Source organism: Natator depressus, chromosome 7 (assembly GCF_965152275.1).
Source record: "Natator depressus isolate rNatDep1 chromosome 7, rNatDep2.hap1, whole genome shotgun sequence".
In the NCBI taxonomy this organism is placed as follows: domain Eukaryota; kingdom Metazoa; phylum Chordata; order Testudines; family Cheloniidae; genus Natator; species Natator depressus.
In genome coordinates this window covers 90,969,163-90,989,316 of record NC_134240.1, presented here as the reverse complement: position 1 = coordinate 90,989,316, position 20,154 = coordinate 90,969,163, and the positions used below count along the sequence as shown (strand labels likewise).

General features: G+C 42.5%; 1 protein-coding gene across 2 annotated transcripts in view; it reads right to left on the bottom strand.

Moving 5' to 3' along the window:
* Nucleotides 1–1,080: 1,080 nt before the first annotated feature.
* RPP30 (ribonuclease P/MRP subunit p30) overlaps nt 1,081–20,154 on the bottom strand; it is a 31,336-nt gene continuing 12,262 nt past the window's right edge. Inside the window, exons 6-12 of one of the 2 annotated variants that reach the window (XR_012640322.1) lie at nt 17,952–18,041; nt 13,531–13,647; nt 10,808–10,837; nt 10,408–10,445; nt 9,026–9,105; nt 4,387–4,634; nt 3,492–3,598 (exon numbers count right to left, since the gene is read on the bottom strand). Coding sequence is in view for 1 of the 2 variants with exons in the window: in XM_074959053.1 (XP_074815154.1) it covers nt 3,492–3,598; nt 9,026–9,105; nt 10,408–10,445; nt 10,808–10,837; nt 13,531–13,647; nt 17,952–18,041 (462 nt within the window). In the remaining variant the exon portion in view is untranslated. Of the gene's footprint in view, nt 3,599–4,386; nt 4,635–9,025; nt 9,106–10,407; nt 10,446–10,807; nt 10,838–13,530; nt 13,648–17,951; nt 18,042–20,154 lie in introns of both variants that reach the window. The other variant, XM_074959053.1, reaches the window with a different exon arrangement.

Genomic DNA, 20,154 nt, shown 5'->3' with positions numbered 1-20,154 from the left:
AAAGTTGCTCTATTTATTTTATTTTGTTAGTTCAAATGATTATCATTGTTGATCTTTGTCAACAAGTCATGTTACCGTTGTTTTTATACAGAAAGCTAGAGTTACTACTGTGGTAACCTGAATCATTCGGCAATATTAACACCCTCCCCGCCCTTATCTTAGTCAGCAGTCCAAGTGTACTCCTGTCAAGCCTTTCTATAGACCTAATTAGCTAACATGTCATTGTTGCCCTGTCTCTGTTAACTCTCAGTATTACAGTAAGCTGGTAAAAATGAGTGGCAATATGTGGAAGACAGTAGAAAGCAATGGAAGGTTTACTAAGATACCAAGTGGAATTAAAGGAACAGTTCAGTAATTGGACTTGTGTTGTTTAGCCATTAATAAAGAAGGCCAAGTCAAACATTAAGTAATTGTTTGGTTGCTGGGTCAAACAATGTTCTGAAGGTAAGAGGACGATAGTGAAGGAGCATGCACCTCTGACAAGCTGGTACATGCTGATTTAAGGAAAGACAGATGTATATTTGTAAATGTGTACTGCTTTTTATGTACATTTTGTATTGATCTTATTTAAAATTTAATAAACTGGGTGGCTCTTTTTATTTCCGAGTGTATTCTGCCAGGTGAAATTGTGTGGAGGGAGCACCATGATGCTGCCAGACAGTCCACTGCTTTCCCTTTGTTAGCTAAATGATTAGGTGTAGTTTCTTTCAAAAATTACTCAGCTACCTGGAGCTACCAGCTCTGAAGTACTGTGTTTTCATTATTAAATGCCTTTTTAGCTTCATTTGTGTTTTTATTTATTTTTTTTAAGGACAGAGAGATAGCGGCCAATACCAAAGTTAAATTCAGTTTTGATTTGAGTTTGAATAGGCATCAGCTCCTCAGCTAAGCAGTAGCTAAAGCAGAGCCAGACAGGATGGGAAGCTTGAACAGCACCAGCCAAGGAAGCGGGGGAGCTGTACTTGCCCATGTTGGGAGAGGAAGAGCAGCTCTCTCTTTGCTTTTAGTAGAGAAACCAAAACTATATTCTCCCCTGCACTCCCTTAATCTAATCCCTGTGGACGCACCAGGTGGGAGTTCTAGATCTTTTAATGTTATAGTGGGCTTTTACACTGCATTTAATTAAAACCACACACCAGTGCCGCAGCCACCCAAATGAGAGAACTACTACTGCCCCATTGTGTATTCCTCCCTCCCCCAGTTCAGTCACACTTGAGTCTGCAAACATTAGAAAGAAACCTAAATCAAGTCCTTGTGATACATTGCTGCAAATGATGGGGTAGGACAGTCATTTAAAAACAGTTAATTATATTTAGACTTTGGCAGTATGTGTGAATATTGCATTACAAAAGTGTGGTTTTGCATAGGAGTGCGATTATAACCAAACATGACAATAAAAGAGCACAGATGTGATCTACCCACAAAGCATCAATACCTAGAGAATTCTATTAGCAGCCACCTATCTTGATGATGAATGAAACAGATCATCCTCTTCTCGGACAAGTGTTTTCCAAAGTGCCCCCTAATTAATCCAGCCCACTATATGCAAGTACTTACAAAAATCTTTGTAAATGCTGGGTGTCACTAATAGGCTCCTCTTTGTTGAGTCATAGTAGATCCCTGTCACTGCCCACCACCCACATACTGCAGCTACACTGCTTTTCTGTGCAATAGACCAGCTCAGTGTCCACGAGAGCTAAGAACGGAACTTGCTGGAAATAGGACATGAAATAGGCTCTTTTTATTTTGTCCACATTTATACTTGAGAAATATTTATACAGTCCAGGCCTCAGAGGCTAGTGTGACAGAAAAACAAAATTAAATTTAAAGAATTAAATGTTGTCTCCCCTACTATTCTAACAGTGCTTGGGAGGGAGGAGATAAAGAACAAATAGTATAGGCTGTTCGCAAGGTTATCTCCAGCATGGAACTGATGTTAAACAAATAGTAAACCAGATTACCATGCTGCTTGTTCCATGTTCACAAACCTCTCTCTATGCATCATTCAACAAGCAATTTCTCTCTTGCTCAAAGCAAGTACCTCTCTGGCCATGGCAAGAGAAGGCAGTGCCACTCTCGTATTTAGTAGTCAGCTGGATTTAGTTTCCTCTTTTGTTTCAGCCAGTATGTCAGGATCTTGTTTATGATTCATTAAAGGACAAACTAATGTAATGATACCCAGTGACTGACAACAACAGGACACAGGTCAAGCACAAAGTCAAAGAAAGTCAACGCCATCAAGGGCAAAAATTGCACTGTAAACTCAAAAGCTTCTTGTGACTAACACACTCCATTTCTAAAAGTGTTCGTGTATTTTAAAGCAAAACTCCATCCATGGTGCTTAGTCCAATTGTTGAGTTTTACCTTCTGTAAATCTACTGCAAAAGGACCCCTGCAGCATGTTACAAGCCATAATTAGCATTTCTCAGCTTGCTTCCAGCGGTGGCCAAAGGGCTGAAATCGTCATAGTTTGACACACAGCTGGTCCATTGCAGTCTCTTACCCCTCTTTCATATAGTTCACCATCAAAAGAAAAGCCTTAATCAAGACTTGGAAGAGCCCTAAAAATGTTTTGCAGGAGGGAGTTGATTATAATCTGCAGGCAGCTGGATTACACGCATTGAGGTAGGAACTGGTAACAGAATAGATGCTCTTGCTGGAGAACATAGACCCTAATGCAAGTTTTATTTCTCTAAGGTTACTGCGACCGAGGTTAAGCAGCTGGCATGTTGTGACCTCTGCTTATCGCATTGATCACACTCATCTCACTGTTACCTTAGGCTCTTCTTGTCTGTCTGCTGTAACTAGCCGTATTATATTTCGTATTATATTTCGATTTTAAGATCTTCTGGGCAGGGACTGTCTTTTAGTTATATCTTTGTATCATGTCTAATATAATGGGCTCAAGCCAGTAGGAGCTATTGTAATACAAGTAACTGACAAGGGATTTCTTTGCAATTCAAAGATGCCAGAATCTCCCTGTCAGCAGACTATCATAATGAAACAAAATTAGACAATGCTATTCTGCACCATGCAACTATTTTTCTTATGCCAGTGGGGGGATTGTGGGTACTGGCTTGCAATGGTAAGGTAAAATATCTGGAAACTTTGTAAACTTTGATGAAGAGAAGAAGTGGTGATCACGTTTTAGAAGGGCTAATTGTAAAATCATGTCAACGTATAGAAAGATGTATGTAGCTGTAAAGTTCACGCTGTAACAGCCAGCACATCCCTTGGCCCACGCTGCTTCCCGCAGCCCCCATTGGCCTGCAGCGGCAAACCAGTCCTACATTATCCTTTTGCCATCAGCAGTAAGATCATTCTGCTGTGGTGAAATGTTATGGATTTCAATAACCTTATTCTTGCACAAACATGTTTTTTTTTTATAAAATATTCTTAGCAGAACAAATTAAAATAATGCATCAAAGAATTGTGGGTGGGTAGCATGGGAGGAAAGGACTTTGTGGAAGCTGAGAAGTTGGGTTTGATCCTCATACTTCAGTCTTGGCTTTCTTGCGGACTGGGAGAACACCTTCCTCCTCTGATGCTCGGGGGGTTTTCTTTGTGTACACCACCCCAAAAGCAGTCTTTCTGGTTTCTGGAATTTAAAAATGAAAAAAACCAAAGTTTAAAACAGATCAAGTAAAAGTGATATGAATATGTTAACTGCTCATTTCAGTCTGTTTCCATACTTGTGCCTAACAAGTACTTCTCCATCTCCCCCCCACAGATAATGCCGGCACAATGCAATGGATCTGAATTATATGTTACTAATGCAGTACTTCTCAAATTTGCATTCTGTTGCCTATTTCATATGGGAGATAACTCCAGATTGCCTCATTCTGCCAATCCCAAATTCCCTCTTTTCACGTGGCATTGCGTCCCCTTTGCTCTCCATAGTAGCAGCCTGTACATTTCATACAGCTATGAAGCATTAAAATGAGAGCACTCAAACACATTAAAAAAGGCAGCAGACACAAAGATGCTCAAACCCAAGAACAACTAGTGCATATTCAAAAGATTAATTATTTCAGTCTCCTAAATTATACCACAGAACTGGTTAACAAGATGCTAACAAGGTCATTTCATCCAGCTTTGCAGAGACTGCTGGATTCCTCCTTCCCAAAGGAAAACCCCAAATTCTCAGATTTTGGAGAACAGATTCCTGTATGTTTCACACAAGGGTCATTACAAATTGCATTCCACTCACATTCACTGGGTCCCCCAGACACCCAGCTCCTCTTCTTCAGGCATAATTATCTTGACTTTTGGCATCACAAGACCCCACAGGCAATAGGGAATGGAAAAGGAAGTGGGATCACTAATTCAATCCCCACGCCTGCTCATCTGCTCATCCTGATACATGCAAGTGAATTTACTACCTACCATTCCTCTATTTCTTGGGGATCCTCCTGTGACGTCTCAGAGGAGTTCAGTGGACTTGTTCTGGAACTACTATTGTGGAGAGCACAGTTTCCACACTTCACTCACTTGACATAGAAAGCATGCACACTGAACTTTCCGGCACCATCAGTAGGGAAAGAGCTGAAGGTCTTGTGTACCAGGAGGGTGGGGATGGTTTAAAGTTGGTTATTGGTGCAGCTGTTCCAGTGCAAACCCCAAGTGCAGATGTGCTGCGTAGGAATAAGCAATGACTTGCACTGGTCAGTTATAAGGTACATAGTTATCTGCGTAGATAAGACCCAAAACGGGTCACCAATATTAGGCAGGATAATATCTATACATTGTATTTTCTATAGTCTCAATTCCTGAGATTCTGAACATAGAGAACACAGGAATACTTGCCATAAGATAGACAAGGGGCAAATATGGCTTTCAGATCCTTGTAAGCCCATGATTTAGGAGGCTACAAGATAGTAACTGAGGGTAGAAAGTAGCTCCTGAAGGTGACCTGAAAAGGGAGAGAGAAAAGTGGGCTTGTGCCCTGAAGAAGGCTGGAAAGGGTTTGTGCTTTTTTAAAGCAGAAATTAAAAGATAGAAATTCAGGTCTTTGTTTTGCCTGGAGACTACAGCAATGGGAGAACTAATTATATTATGACTTCACAAGAGTCAGGAGACAAAGCTGAATTATAAGAGAACAAGGACTTGTTCAGACTGTTTAAAACTCTGTTTTCCTTTGGCTACAATCAATGGACTAATGAACATTTTAGAGAAAAGATGCCTCTGTTAAACATTTGACATCCTGCTTCCCTTCAGCTAAGGCAAAATAAACAGATGATATAATGTCATCATATGATAACATACTTTCCATTCCTCTAGCATCTCAGGAGGATGTTAAACAGCGTCTACTAAAGTTAACCATTTTTAAATCAGCAGGTCCAGATAACTTGCATTCAAAATTTTAGAAAAGCTGGCTGAGGAGCTCACTGTCCTCTTAATGTTGGTTTTCAATAGTCATGGAACACTGAAGAAGTTCCAGAAGACTGGAAGAAAGCTAATGTTGCCCCAACATGTAAAAAGGGTGAACAGGGTAACCTGGGTAATTATAGGTCTGTCAGACTGACATTGATAATTGATAATGGAGCGGCTGATACAGTACTCAATTCATAAACAACTAAAAGAGGATAATGTAATTAATGCAAATCATCATAGTTTTATGCAAAATAGGTCCTGTCAAACTAACATGATACCTTTTTTTAGGATGATATTTTAAAAGATTACAAGTTTGGCTGATAAAGGTAACAGTGCTGATGTAATATACTTAGACTTCTGTAAGTCATTTGATTTGGTACTGCACAACATTTTGATTTAAAAAGCTAGAAAAATATCAAATTAACATGGCACACATTAAATGGAGTAAAAACCGGCTAACTGACAGGCTTCAAAATATAGCTGTAAATGGGGAATCATAGCTAAAGGGGTGTGTTCCTAGTGTGTTCGCACAGGGATATGTTTTTGGCTCTATACTATTCAACATTTTATTCAATGACCTGGAATAAAACATTAAATCACCACTGATGAAGTTTGCTGATGACACACAAATTGGGGGAGTGGTAAATAATTAAGAGGTCAGGTCACTAATACAGAGCTATCCGGATCGCCTGTTAAACAGGGTGCAAGCAAACTGTGTGTGTTTTAATACAGCTAAAACATAACTGTATACATCTAGGAACAAAATGTAGGCCATTCTTACAGAACGGGGAACACTGTTGCGGGAAGCAATAATGCTGAAAAAGATCTGGGGGTCATGGTAGGTAATGAACTGAACATGAGCTCCCTGTGTGACCTTGTTGCCAAAGGGGCTAATTCAATCCTGAACAGGGGAACCTCGGGTAGGAGTAAAGAGATTATTTTACCTCTGTATTTGGCACTGGAATACTCTCTCTAGTATTCTGATGCCCACAATTTAAGAAGGATGTTGAAAAATTGGAGACATTCAGAGGAGAGCCACGAGAATGACTAAAGGATTAGAAAACATGCCTTATGGTGATAGACTCCAGGAGCTCAATCTATTTAGCTTCACAAAGTGAAGGTTCAGAGGTGACTTGATTGCAAGTACCTACAAGCAGACCAAAAAATGGGATCTTCAGTCTAGCAAAGAAAGTTATAACATGATCCAATAGCCTGAAGATAAAGCTAGACCGATTTTAGACTGGAAATATGGCATAAAATTTTAACACAGAATAAATAACCATTGAAACAATTTACCAAAGGTCATGGTGGATTCTCTGTCACTGACAATTTTCAAATCAAGATTGGATATTTTTCTACAAGATATCCTCTAGGAGTTATTTTGTATTATAAAAGAGGTCAGACTAAATGATCACAATGGCGTGTTCTGGCCTTGGAATCTATGAGTCTAGGGTAGTTTAATTGGTTTAGAACAAGGCTACCACCCAAGTGCTGCACAAGGCATTTATTTAGCTGTTAGGGTTTTGAAATGTGGTTTCATTTACAAGCCCTTAAGGTCGAAGGCAGAATAATAGTCACAACACAGCCACAGTGTTTTAAACTCACCAAGCTATAAAAAGCAACTAGATAAAAGTTTAGGCTTTATTTTCCTCTCCTGAAATCTTATTTGTATTCCATGTGAAAATGCCTTGCAGAAAGGCCAACTGCAGTGTGTCTGAATGGATACACATGTTGTCTTTTGGAAGATATAACATTTTTCTCCAGAGTATTTGAAAAAGCTCAGCACTTCTGAACAAAATTTCTTGTTCTTTAAAATTCCTTTGCATCCCAAGATTTTAAAAGTGGACATTTAAAAATCGTAATGCATTGTCAAACTTCAAATCAGGATCAGCTCAGGCCTTCACAATAAGTAAAATTTTTTTTTAAAATCTGACTTGGGGGCATCTTACTTTTGAAGTATTAAAAAGCAACGGCATAACACAGACTTGAGTGTTACCCTCTTCAGCATGTTCATTCTACCTACCTGCACCTAAAGCATTTCAATCTATTCAAAAACACTTTACTTTACAGAAGGATGAAAACTGATACGGGAAGTATTAATGGCACCTAACACCACCACTTGTCAAGTATTCTAGTATCCCCAAGCCATACATGCAATTTTCACCAACACTAATTGGAAAGATACTCCTCTAGTTGTTGGGAAGAAAAAAAAACTTCTATATACATGTATTGCTAGCAGACAGGAAACCTACCTTAAGATAACCTTGCAAAAGAACTGCTCACTCATCCTGGGCAAGCACTTTTTTTTGGACAGGTAAAGAAAATATCAGCTTTTTTCAACATCACGGTAAAGGGTGAGCAAGTACATTGTGTGTCAGGGCAATGCAGTTTCAATATACTACTGTCACTGCAGATTGGCAGGAGGATAGAGGCTCACAGTGAATAGGCTCAGACTTTTACATGAAGTCAAACATGCCACTGACAACAGTTTCAGGTCCCACCTGTTTTGTAGTTAGAGTTCCAGGTCCAGACCCAGTGTGTCTTCTCTACATAGAGCAACTCAGTTCTGGCATTAAATTATTTCTATGGTCAAAACTGACCAGTCATTCACACCACTTATTATGGTACACATGGCAGACCTCTCTTACAGTGAAAGAGATTCAAGCCGGAGTAAACAAATTAAAATAAGGAGTCGCTAAGAGGTGATAAGAGTTTTTATTGGGGGGGGGAGTGGGGAGAGGAATTAGTGGCACACTGTAAAGTGGCTAACTGGGAAACTAGGATGTTTAAATTGATATATGCCATGTTGTCTTATTCATCTCTATATGCCAGTGAATGCAGCACATAATACAACTGGAAGATTGTTGATTTCCACTGCAGCAGGTAAGAGCCAAATTGCCTTCTGCCTATTGTTCAATGATGACATATATGAGCATACAAGAATTACAGTTGTTGTATAGATCTCTATGCTGAAAGCACAAGGTACAAGTTCTAATCTTCTAATACCTCAGAACATTGCACCTCTGCTAGTAACATTTCTTACCAACGAGAGAACACTGAGTTTGATTTCACATTATTCATGAAGTGCTCTCACAGCATACTGGAGCAATGAATAAAGTCAATGTAAAATGAAAAGTCACAAAGGGAAGACGGGGGCATCTACAGACATGCATAAAGAGGGTGAATGCAACAGAATCTGCTGTCATTTAAGGCCAAATCTTGATCCTATTGAAGTCATTGGCAAAGTTCCCACTGATCTCAGCCAGTCCAGGATTTGGCCCTTATGGATCAAAATGCTATTTTGCTACATACTGTAACAGACTGATGTGCGGTTTGATTCTATGATCTGTGCTTTCCCAGAGGAGCCCCATAAGTACTATTATTAGTATTCCAAGGCAATCACCACCACTGGTAAGACCCATTCATTTCCTCTTACTCCTTGGGGGAGGCCACTGCACTGAGGGAGAGAAAAGTACATGGAATGGAGAAGAGGCACCTGTGGATCATCACCTAGAGAAAGTAGAATTCCAAGAAGACTCTTCCTTTAAGAGAGGGCCCAGCACCATTTGGAAAATAAGGTGTCAGAGCTGCATTACTAAAAAAAATTATGTAAATTAATGTGAAACAGAAGATAGTTGTGCTATTTACTCACCTCCATGAAGGAGGACTGCTCTGCAGTTGGTAGAAATAGCTGCCTTGGCGTCACTTTCAGACAGGCCAAACAACAAACCTCTGTCACCTTTGTTAAGGAGCTTAGTGTACAAAAAGGAGTGAACAGATTAAGAGGTTCTTTCCCCTGGGGTAGATTTGGTCAGTTGACAAGTAACTGGGAACTATCAAAGCTGCAAGTCAGAATGACATCTTGCATAAAGTTACCCAAAGAGTGGTACTATTATATGGGTGGCACTTAAAGTACAGAGGATCTGATTCAATGCCTATTGAAGCCAATGGAAGTACTTACATTGTCAACATTCTATTGATTCTACTGTTGGATCAGGCCCTAAGCAAGGCTGAATCAGGCCCTAAGCTGAAGAACCCATTCCCTTTTGAGGACAGAATCTTCAGTCCAGTTGAGTATTCTTCTCCAGACTTGTCCCTGTCCAAACTAGCCTTTCAATGAAGTTAGGAAACCATGTTTATATTCTGTTTCATCGAACCTGGTTTGAAACATGGTTTGGTAGGGCACTGTGAAGGGGACTAGGAGTTGGCCAGAAAATGGAATTTCCATCCTACGGAGGATTCCGAAGTCTTGCAGGAGGGGGAGAATCCTCCTAATTTGGGAAGAAAAGGAAACTTGGATCTACTTTCTAATTAGACAAAACAAGTTTGGCACTCTCCCATGCCCATTCAGAATCTTGATTCAGGAAGGAAATCGTCAACTGGCCTCATGGTGTGAAATATAGCAGTGTACACATACCCATATTCTCCAAGACTGACAAACTAGAATGCGGAGACTTTACTTTTTTTTTTTGTTTTTGTTTTGTTATTGCCAGTTGCAGTATTGTCATTCTCTAGTATTAAAGCGTGAAGCCAAAATCTGTTTCTCAGATCTGACACTGTATTATAAAAGCATTATAGTTTACCTAATCACAAAAGACCCCAAACGCTCCTACTGAGGACAAAGCAAATCAGAGTTATTTAACAGTCTTTTTATAGTTGCAATGGTTATGTTGAAAGAGTTCTAGTACAGATAGATTGCACCCTATCTTTTCACAGAAAAGTATTTTTATTTTATTTTTAAACTTTGTTTTATTCAACACTGCAGCTGGAGACATACTTTAGACATACAGAAGAGATTTTAGTGTATGAATTTTGTTCTGAAATTAATAATTCAAACAACCTTCCTGCTGCCATGAGTTCTGTTACAATCACTATGTAAGTCATAATTATGTAAGTCACAAATTTTAAAAAGGTCTGGAGGGTGGGGGAGAGAAAGGCATAGAAATATTTTTATTGTAATACCAAATATTTGAAAGTCAACTGCAAGTTTCCTACATTATTCTTAAAGATCAGATTTTACTTGGGAAAGGATACAGATTAGCCACATCATAAGGACCTCGAAGTTCTAATGGCTAAAACAGAAGACACAAGTGAGAATATCTACACACCCCCTCTATTTATTTTAGAGAGTCACAGTTTGCAAGATAAGATTACTTACAGAAACTATCAGCCATTAACTGTTAATTTAAATTTCATATAATTAATTTAATAATTTCCCGAGTTGTTGAAGATGCTAACGTAACAGCAAGACAATTGCTATCACCAAGGGAAAACAGGAAGTGCCCACTTCCACTAGCAGAATTAAGAAAATGCAATAAAGTGATACACAAGAAACCAAAATAAAAATTCAAAAGGGTAATTATACTGATGCTTATATTTCTAGCAGAAATTTATTTACATTAAACTTATTTACATTAAAAAAATACTGACTTACCCTTTCAGCTGCACTGGATATAATTATGTTCTAGAGAATAAAGGAGAACAAGCATTAATCTTAGATAAATGTTATTAATAAATTGAAGATTAACATAAACCCAACACTAATACTCCTCTGAGTATCATTTAAAGTTAAGAGTTAATTCTGTTATCTAGCTAAAGTATCTGCTGCTTTCTGGAACAGGCAAATCCATGAAGATTATAGATCATGGCTCCTTAGAAACAATAAACCAAAACCATCTACCAGCTCTGCAAGTTGCAGAGCTTACTGGGCCAAGAGTCTATACCAAAAAAAAAAGAGCATCATAATTACACTCACTCCATCTACACTGGAATAAAAAAAACCCATGGCACAGCTGTGTCTGGCTCAGGTCAGCTGACTCAGGCTCATGGTGCTTGGGCTGCAAGGCTGTGAAATTGCTGTGTAGATGTTCAGGCTCAGGCTAGAGCCCAGGCTCTCAGACCCTCCCCATCCATGGGGTCCCAGACCTCAGGCTCCAGCCTGAGCCTGAACGTCTACACAGCAGTTTCACAGCCTCGTAGCCCGATCCCAAGTCAGTTGACCCAGGCCAGTTGCAGGTGTGTAATTGCTGTGTGGACATACCCTTAGTTACAACCCCTCACCCACAGATGTGAAAAAAGCCAGAGTTACATCAGCTATGGGATGAGCTAAATAGTCTGTCTCTGTGTTTTGGAGTTGAACACACAAAACAAAACCCCCAACTCTTCTAAGGGCTGGATTTTTAAAATTTTTTTGACGGGGGTCGAAAAACACACCCCAATACTAATAGTACTAATTCAGCAACGGGCAGATCAAATCTTCAGTACATTTTGACCCCTATTAACAATTTTACTGGCTAAAAGCACTAGCTTGATGTCAGCCAGTGAAAACCCATTAATATCATCCACTGACTTATCACTGATAATACTGATTGCCCTCAATATCAGCATCTATGCATTCATAAGAAAGTGGTGGGCGGAGGAAGAATACCACACTCCTCTCCCATCTCCCTGGCTGGCTAACTCCCCTCTTTCCTTCACTAGGCTTCTATGGGACCCCTAGGCCATGGCAGAGGGTGAGTGTTTCGGGGGCTCACACATCCCAGTTCTTTGCATAGCTGCGACAGTTCCTTTAATGGTGAACCCCAAAGGACTCCTGCCTGTAATGACTTTAGATAAGGTGCTCATGAAACCTCTAAAGCATTAGCCTTAAAGATCTCTCATACCATTTTAAAGATGAAAATAGGGCTGTGGGATTCCTTCTCAGGGCAAAGCCTGAGCTGTGAGGCCTCAGCACTCTTCCTACTCTGACATCATTGACACTTAAATACCACACGACTCCTGTTTGGGGGATATGGCCCATTTGCTGCTCTTCTACATGGCTTCACTTGACCCTCCGCTTTCCCAACACAAGGAGTGGAGCATGGACTTGAGGAGAGCAATTGCGTGCACAAGTGGGAGCTCTGATTACCTCAGAGCTATCTGTATTTCCATGGAACGACCTCACTGTCTCCACTATGCACAAGACTTCTTCAGGGGCTGAGCAGGAAAGGACGTGCAGACCCTTATGGCTCAGAGAGCACTGAAAGCCAGAAGCAGAAGTAACCCACAGAGGAACTTCCCCTCACACATCAGGAGAGATCCCAGGAGATTTTTTTTGCTTTGCAGGTCAGCTTTAAACCTGCTTACTATGGATCTCAAGGGTGCTTTTGAGTTTCAGTGATGCTGACTGCTTCAGCTGGAAAAATTAAGCCTGCTGCTTTGAGCTGCAGCAGCCAATGCCTGTCTTCCAGGCTCTATGCAGGAGAACAGACAGCAGAGTCCAGGAGGTGGCAACATCATAACTCCCCTTAGCTGGAGGGAGGCCAGAGGAGGCATGCGGGCACGGGAGGCTGAGAAGAACGATTCAGGAGGTGGTGCTACCTATCACATCTCCACGGAGAAAGGGAAGAAAGCAAGCTGCGATTCCTCCTCCTCTCTACTGAGGACTGGTGGGCAGGAGTCTGATACGCTGCTATGCATGAGATGTGAGGCTCCACCAGGATTGACAGGCTACCCTGGTGGAATGCAACATATCAATAGGAGGGACATGAGGATCTTCAGATATAAGACTTTCTGCCCTGCTTCTGAAACTGAGGAATGAAGAATGTAGGATAGAGCTATTTCAGCCAGAAATCTGCCCTGTGGCAGCCAGCAGCATGGGCTCGTTTTATGTAATAGGAGTTTAGTGATGTTTTCACGTAATTGTTTTTACATACATGCAAGATTCTGTATTTAAAATATTTTGTAAGATATGATATGGTATGATACGATAGTTTAACATATGTACAGGTGCCTAGATCTATAAGATGTGCTTTTTGTCATTTAGAAATTCACTACATACCTTTAACAATATGCACAAACATCTGTTTTTGTGCAAACCTTAAGTCACCAGGACCGTTTTTTGTGAATGCCCTGCATTGCCCCAGTATTACATCTGCAGTAACTGACTGGTTGCTCTGAAAAAAATCGACCATTTTAAAAGCATCGGCTTTAGAAAAGATTAGATGTTCCATAATTAAGGGTATTGGTAGCTGGAATTGTGGTTTGCACGTATTGGCAGGCAAAGGCTCAGTCATGTGTTCAGAAATTCCAGCATCAAACTTCCTTGAAACTGCTCAGCTGATGAAGAAGAATTTGAACAACTGACAGAGTTAATTTTATTTCGGTTTGAGAACTCACCTTTCCTTTGCAGATCTGCATCAGACTAAGAGCATTTGAAATTGTGTATCTTCTCATTGTGGAGTCTTTGATGGCAGGGGTGTAAAGAAGTTCAAAGTAAATGCCGCGATCTATTGCCTTCACATGAAAGAAAGAAAATAATCAAAAACCAAAAGCAGAGTCGCATAACAATCTTACAACTAGTGCCTATTATTGATGACTTCTTCTCTCAGTTCTACCGCTTTATATACAAAACTAACATGCGGCAGGAATTGTTCTGATAGAAACACACTGTAGTCTGAAGGGTTAAAATAAAGACATTGTGTCTGTATGCCATGTAAATGCATTTGAACTTAAGACTGTCAGGTAACTGAGGCTTATTTAAAAAAAAAAAAAAGCCTCTCTTCCTCTCTACTTGCCAGGCTATAATAGGCTTTCCAAGACTGCTCAGATAAGAGACATCAGAGTTGATCAGCTGCAAGTGTGGAAGTCTCAAAGTGTGAACGAAAGAGAACAGTGGGAAGTTTCTTCTCTTGAAAAGGCCAATCATGGCTCCAAAGTCTGAAGACCTGGCTAACCACTAGAGCATTTCATGGACAGACAGGCACTGTAAAAATTGTCAGAACACTCCTTCTGCAGCTTCATAGCTGGCTTTGAAGAGTATCAATTTCCAAAGTTGAGGGTTCTCCCTAGCACCCATCACCACAGTACTCAAGTACTCACTAACAGAGAAGTTATTCCGGGAGAAGAGCGAAGTTAATTAAATCTTCCCCACCCCATTTGACAATTTTTGAAGGACAGTAGGTTGTAGTACAGTTTGTTATTTATTATTTCTGTTGTGGTAGTGCCTAGGAGCCCCAGCCATGGACCAGGACTTCATTATGCTAGGTGCTGTACAGACACGGAACAAAAGAACATTAACCCACCCTCACAGCCTCTCTGTGAAGCAGATATTCTCACTTTTGCAGATAAGCTCTTGGCTCTGTGGTCAGCTCACTGCACAACACGGTCTCACACTAGCGTTATGGAGCTTTATAGCAAGATGTTGCACTACACAAAAGAGAACCTTCTTATTCCATTTGTCCAATTAACTTCTGTGCCCCTCCTCCACATGCACCCAAGCATGAGATTTATCAAACATCATCATTAGAGCTGGTCAGAACCAGGGAAACCTGCCTGCCAAACAGGTTTCAGTCAGAAACCTGACTGACTTCCTGCCAGCTGGCTTGCCCCAGTCCTCAGAAGCCTGGGTTTCAAGACTTCCAGCATCTCAGCAGTCCACCAGATGCACTGTGCCAGAGCTGGGGCTCTCAGGGTATGTCTACACAACAACATAAGCCTTGGGTTACTGGGACTCGAGTCAGATGACCCATGTCAGGGAACCCTGCGCTTGAGTGTCTACACTGCATTTTAACCCTAGGTTAAGGATTTTCTGACCTGTGCTTGAACCTAGGGCTCTGGCATCCACACTGCCGTGCACAGACCTGAGTCAAAGTAACCCTATCCTAGAGTGCCTAGTGCCACTCCTCCCTGCCACAATGTCAACACTCTAGCCCAGTGGTTCCCAAACTGGGGTTTGTGAACCCCGGGGGGTTCGCGAAATGTTATAGGGGGTTCTCGGGAAAAAAAATCCCTAATGGCGGACAGAACTGTCCCAAGGGACCCAGGGCAGCACAGGGCCAGCAGCCTGGAGCCCCTGGACTTCCAAGAACTAAGCAGATCAAAGCAAGCATATCTATCACACTGAGGAGATTTAAACTTCAAGACTCCTTATAAGAAATGGAAAGGGAGGTGGATATTTTTTGCTGTTTTTAAAATTAAATAGGCAGCTAGTATTGTTTTTAAAATTATTATGAAGAACAAGTTTAAGCTTTGTTGTAACGTGCACTGTTTGCCTGGACTCCTCAAGACCTGAATGCTTGTATAGGAGGAACTCTTTGAGTTGGCTTCTTAAATACTTTCATGCTGTTTCACATCCGATACTCCTTGATGAAACATCGGAGCCTTGTCTTATAACAGGCTTATTCAAAGTGATACAAGCTACGAAAGTGAGATCTTGGAAGAGCGTTGCCGTCTTCATAATGTAATAAAAATACTATAATGATAAATAATAATTAATAATAAATAGTGTGTAATGAGCATGTCATAAAAACAAATTTTATAGTTCCAAGATCACCGCTTTTATAATTTATACTCAGGTAAAGGAGAAAATCCCTGGAAATATTCATTTTTAGAAGGGGGTTTGCGAGACTTGACATTTTAGTGAAAGGGGTTCACAGGTTGTTAAAGTTTGGGAACCACTGCTCTCGCCCTAGGAATGTGATGCACTGTGGAAAAACGCTACTGCTCACCCTGTTTCCATACTGGGGTGGTGCCATTGATGCAACTCAGGTGCCCACAAGTACATAAACTTCATAACTAGCTCCTTTGGTGGCTGTCTCAGGACAATGACTGCAGTTTGAGGAAGCTTTATACTGGACTACCCTCTAATCTGAGAATTGGGCTCTCTACCTCTAGGCTGAGTCACATTGGTGGGAAAATGCCCATGGGCACCTGTTCTCAGGATAATTAGGACATCAGCGTTCAGGGCTTTCAAACTATTGAAAGGAAACGTTGTGATTCTGAATTTTTAAAATGGGATGTACAGCAAAGGTATTTTTGTTTGGTTGGTTTTTTAATTTATTTTTGTCTGTTTTGAAGTTTGACATAAAATGTAGGTTTCAGAGGAAAAACACCCCCACCAGCCTGGCTGCTGCTGTCTGCAGAGTGGTGAAGTGCATCCCTAGGGCTTGGTGCAGTGTGCTCCATTTGCAACAGAGTGCAACACAGACTGTTGGCATAGAGAGAACTAAGGAAGCTGCCCCAGGGAACTCTGGGATACATTCAGAGGCCTTCTGAAATCTAAGTCAAGCTGGAGTTGCGTGCACACAGGAAAGCAATAGGGCTCTGACCCTAGGTCCCAGCTTAACCTGGGCTTGGACCCAGGGCCGGCTCTTAGGATTTTTGCCACCCCAAGCAAAAAAAATGTTTGGCCGCCCCCGCTTTTTTTTCGTGCCTCCCCCGCCCCCGGCTCAACTCCACCCCTTCCCAACCCCTTCCCCAAATCCCTGGCCCTGCCTCCTCCCCCTGGCGTGCCACATTTCCCCCCCCACATTGCTTTCTGCGGCTCTCTCCCCGCCCTCCCAGCTCCCCTCCGCTCTGCCTGCTCCCCTGAACACGCCGCCGCTCCGCTTCTCCCCCCTCCCTCTCAGGCGTGGGAGAGGCAGCACTTTCACGGGAGCAGGCGGCGTGGAGGTGAGCGGGGGGTGGGGGAGGAGCGCAGGAAGTAACGGGGGGGAAGGGGGGTAGAGGAACCGCTCCCTGCTCCAGCTCGCCTCTGCTCCACCACCGCTGCCTCCTGCAAGTGCGCAGCTGCTTGGCTTCTCCTCCCTCCCTCCCAGGCTTGCTGCACCAAACAGCTGTTTCGCGCGTGGCAAGCCTGGGAGGGAACAGGGAGAAGCGGAGCGGCGGCGGCGCGCTCAGGGGAGCAGGCGGAGGCAGAGTGGAGGGGAGCTGTGGCACATTTCTAGGGGCGGCGTGGGCAGCGCCGGAATGCCGCCCCAAGCACCTGCTTGTTTTGCTGGTGCCTAGAGCCGGCCCTGCTTGGACCCTCCAGTCCTGCAGGGTCCTGGGGCGCTAGGTTTGAGCCCTAGGTTAACACAATTGATGTGTGGACGCAAGGGGAGGTTAGGCTTGGGCCCAGGTTTATATTGGTGTGTAGACATACCCTCAGGGTCCCTGAGCTGCCCAGCTCCCCACATGGAGAACTGCTGGGGCTCTGGGAGCCTCAGAAACATTTTGAGAGGTCAAAACAAAAATGTTGTTTCAGATTTTTTTCCCCCAAACAAGATGCTGAAATTTCTGTTCGGTGAGAAATTTAGAAACTTCATTTTTTGTTCCATATCAGAACAATTTTTTTTTTTTTATTCCCATGGAACAGGAATTCAAGTTTCCAGCCAGCTCTAGCTGTAAATTTTTCAGCAACAAGGACTAAAATCTACCCATGGATGCCCATCCATGCCACTGACAAGGAGCTGACACTGGTCCATATTCAAGGAAAGAATCTGACCTAAGAATCCAGACTAAGTTGTGTGGGCAAGATTTTATTTATAAAAGATAGTTTATAAATGGCTGATGCTTTGTTTTTACTCTAACTTTTATCCAGTATCAATTATTCAGCAATTCCATCAGCTGGCACTGATTTCATTTAGTGAAGCACTGCGTTACACAGATGAGACCTCAGTATAGTCATAGTGTAGAAAGGTAAGGAGGGAACACATTTTCAAAGAAAAACCACCCTGTAGTACAAGAGCAGGAAAAGAACCACTCCAGTGAAAAACCTCAGTTGTGTTAATATTAAATACTGAGTTTAGTAGCAGCAAATAATTTAGTTGCAAATTTACCATGTTAACAGGGGGTCTTCGGAAGTAGAATGGCAGCTTTTCTGTTACATTTATGCATATCAGATCCACATCTAGATTTGTGCAAGCGACCTACATCACAAAAACACAAACCGATAAGGCACCTTTAAGTGGATTACCAGCATTAGACATGCAGACATTTGCTACATCACAGATATGTCAAAGGCATTTCCAGTGTAGTCTATGTTTTAAATCCAAGAGCTGTTCCATGGGGATACCAGCAAGACACTGCAACAGTGCCATGTGGGTGTGTTGGGTTTATTTATTTTTAAAGCACTTAGCCATGTTTAGGACAGCACTTTTTCCATTGAAATAAACAGACAGCTTAGCAGTGGGCATCATCGCTTTGCTCTCAGTTGGCTGTCAGGCACCCCCTTAAAGTGGGTTTAGCAAAGTAGCTCTACCAGACACATTGCTAATACAGCAGAGCCTCCTTTTATCAAACAAACTGCAGAGTAATTCCCCCTCCCTCCCCAAAGTTACTTCTCAAATCCAGAGGGACGATTCTTGTTTGCTTTTAGGAAAAAGGATTTGGCCGAGGACAGCAGCACTTCAGACATTGCTAAGTGGCTGAGGTTTTGGGTGCCCAACTTGGGACCCATTAAAGGAGCCTGATTTTCAGAAAGTGCTCAGTACCCACCTTCTGAAGGTCTCAAATGGGGTGCCCAAAATCATGACTCACTTTTAAAATCTTGGCTACAGGCTACTAGGGCACGTCCCCACAATTTACATTCTCTTTAAAAAGGCAAGAAAAGAGCTAAATGTGGCCAATGAACTGTCTAGAGACAATTAACTCCCCATGAGGGGACCACGTGATTTATATAGTTTCTCCCACAAGACATTAATTGCATACACTGTCTTGTTCACACTATATGTGCATACACAGTAAAGATGATTATAGGGGACCAGATTTTCTGGTCCATCAAGGCCATTTAAAGGCTGGAAGCCATAAATTAGCTGGAGATGGTCAGTGCAGAATTCTGGGGGGGGGGGGGGGGAGGGGGGGATTCCCCACTGGCAGAAATAGTTTTAGCACAACCTGAACCAGCCAAAGAGTCCCACCCCCCCATCCCTTCTCCCCACCACTGTAAGGCAAGTAAGCGTGTTGGGCTTTTCCAGGGCACAACACAGAGCTCAGCAGTTCCTAATGAGGGAACTGCATGTGGTTCCCTACAGCATCACTTCTCCACTCTGTCTGAGCACAGCTTGGCTGAAATGGAGAATCTAGCCCACATGTTATCACCAGGTGTGCTGCAAAGCAGAACCCAACTTCCTCCCCATTTTCCGTTTCTCAATGAAGTATAAAGATAGTCTCACAGTTCAAAAGTCACTTTTGTTTTTTTGTTGTAAAATTAGCAGTGTAGGGTCCTCCCTTTGCGCTCTTCACTGAACATCCTGGTAAATTCTTTGGAGGTGCTGAGCCATGTCTCATAAGACCAATAGCAGAGGTGTAGCTCTCCCACATCCCTACCTACTAGCGTTGTGTATCATCATTATTCCAATTCTGCAAGGGGCTTATCAAGGTCCTCCAGGGAAGAGAGGTTAGAAACACTAATTTCTAAAATGCTTCAGCAGGCTATCTTTATACATTATAAAGGAGAAGAGTAAACACTTCTGGTTTTGCTTCCTGGTCCCTTGAAGAAGGGATCTCTGTTAATCAGCTTGTCTCGGTGCACACTCGCCCTGCACTGGATGGGGAAGCATTAACCCTACATTGTGGGGTGAGGAAGCCATGCCTCAACTCTACTGGGCATGCTCCAAATGCACTAGTATAAAAGGGAGAAGCTCAGCTCAGTTGAGCGGACCGCTGGAGAAGGACGTACGCCGTAGGCTCCAGCCAAAGCCCAAGGCTGTGGGAGCTGGAGATGCTGCAACCCAGGCAGACGCCAGGGTACCCAGGGAGGCCTCACAGAGTCTGGAGTCACCGGGGACAGCGCAGATCGGGGAACCTGGAGACAGCGGAGAGGCCCTGGTCGCAGCAGCGGGAACTATGGCAGGAGGCAGCCCAGGGGAATTATATAGTGGCTTGGTTAGTGAACCGGAACCTTGAGTCAGCATGTTTTGGTTGGACCCCCCTGCTGACTCAGTGGCATGCACTCTTGCCACTACCAGGGCCCTGAGATGGGGCCCGGTGGAGAGGAAGGGCCCCGGGCCCCCGACCCGGGCAGCTACCACCCCACTTTTT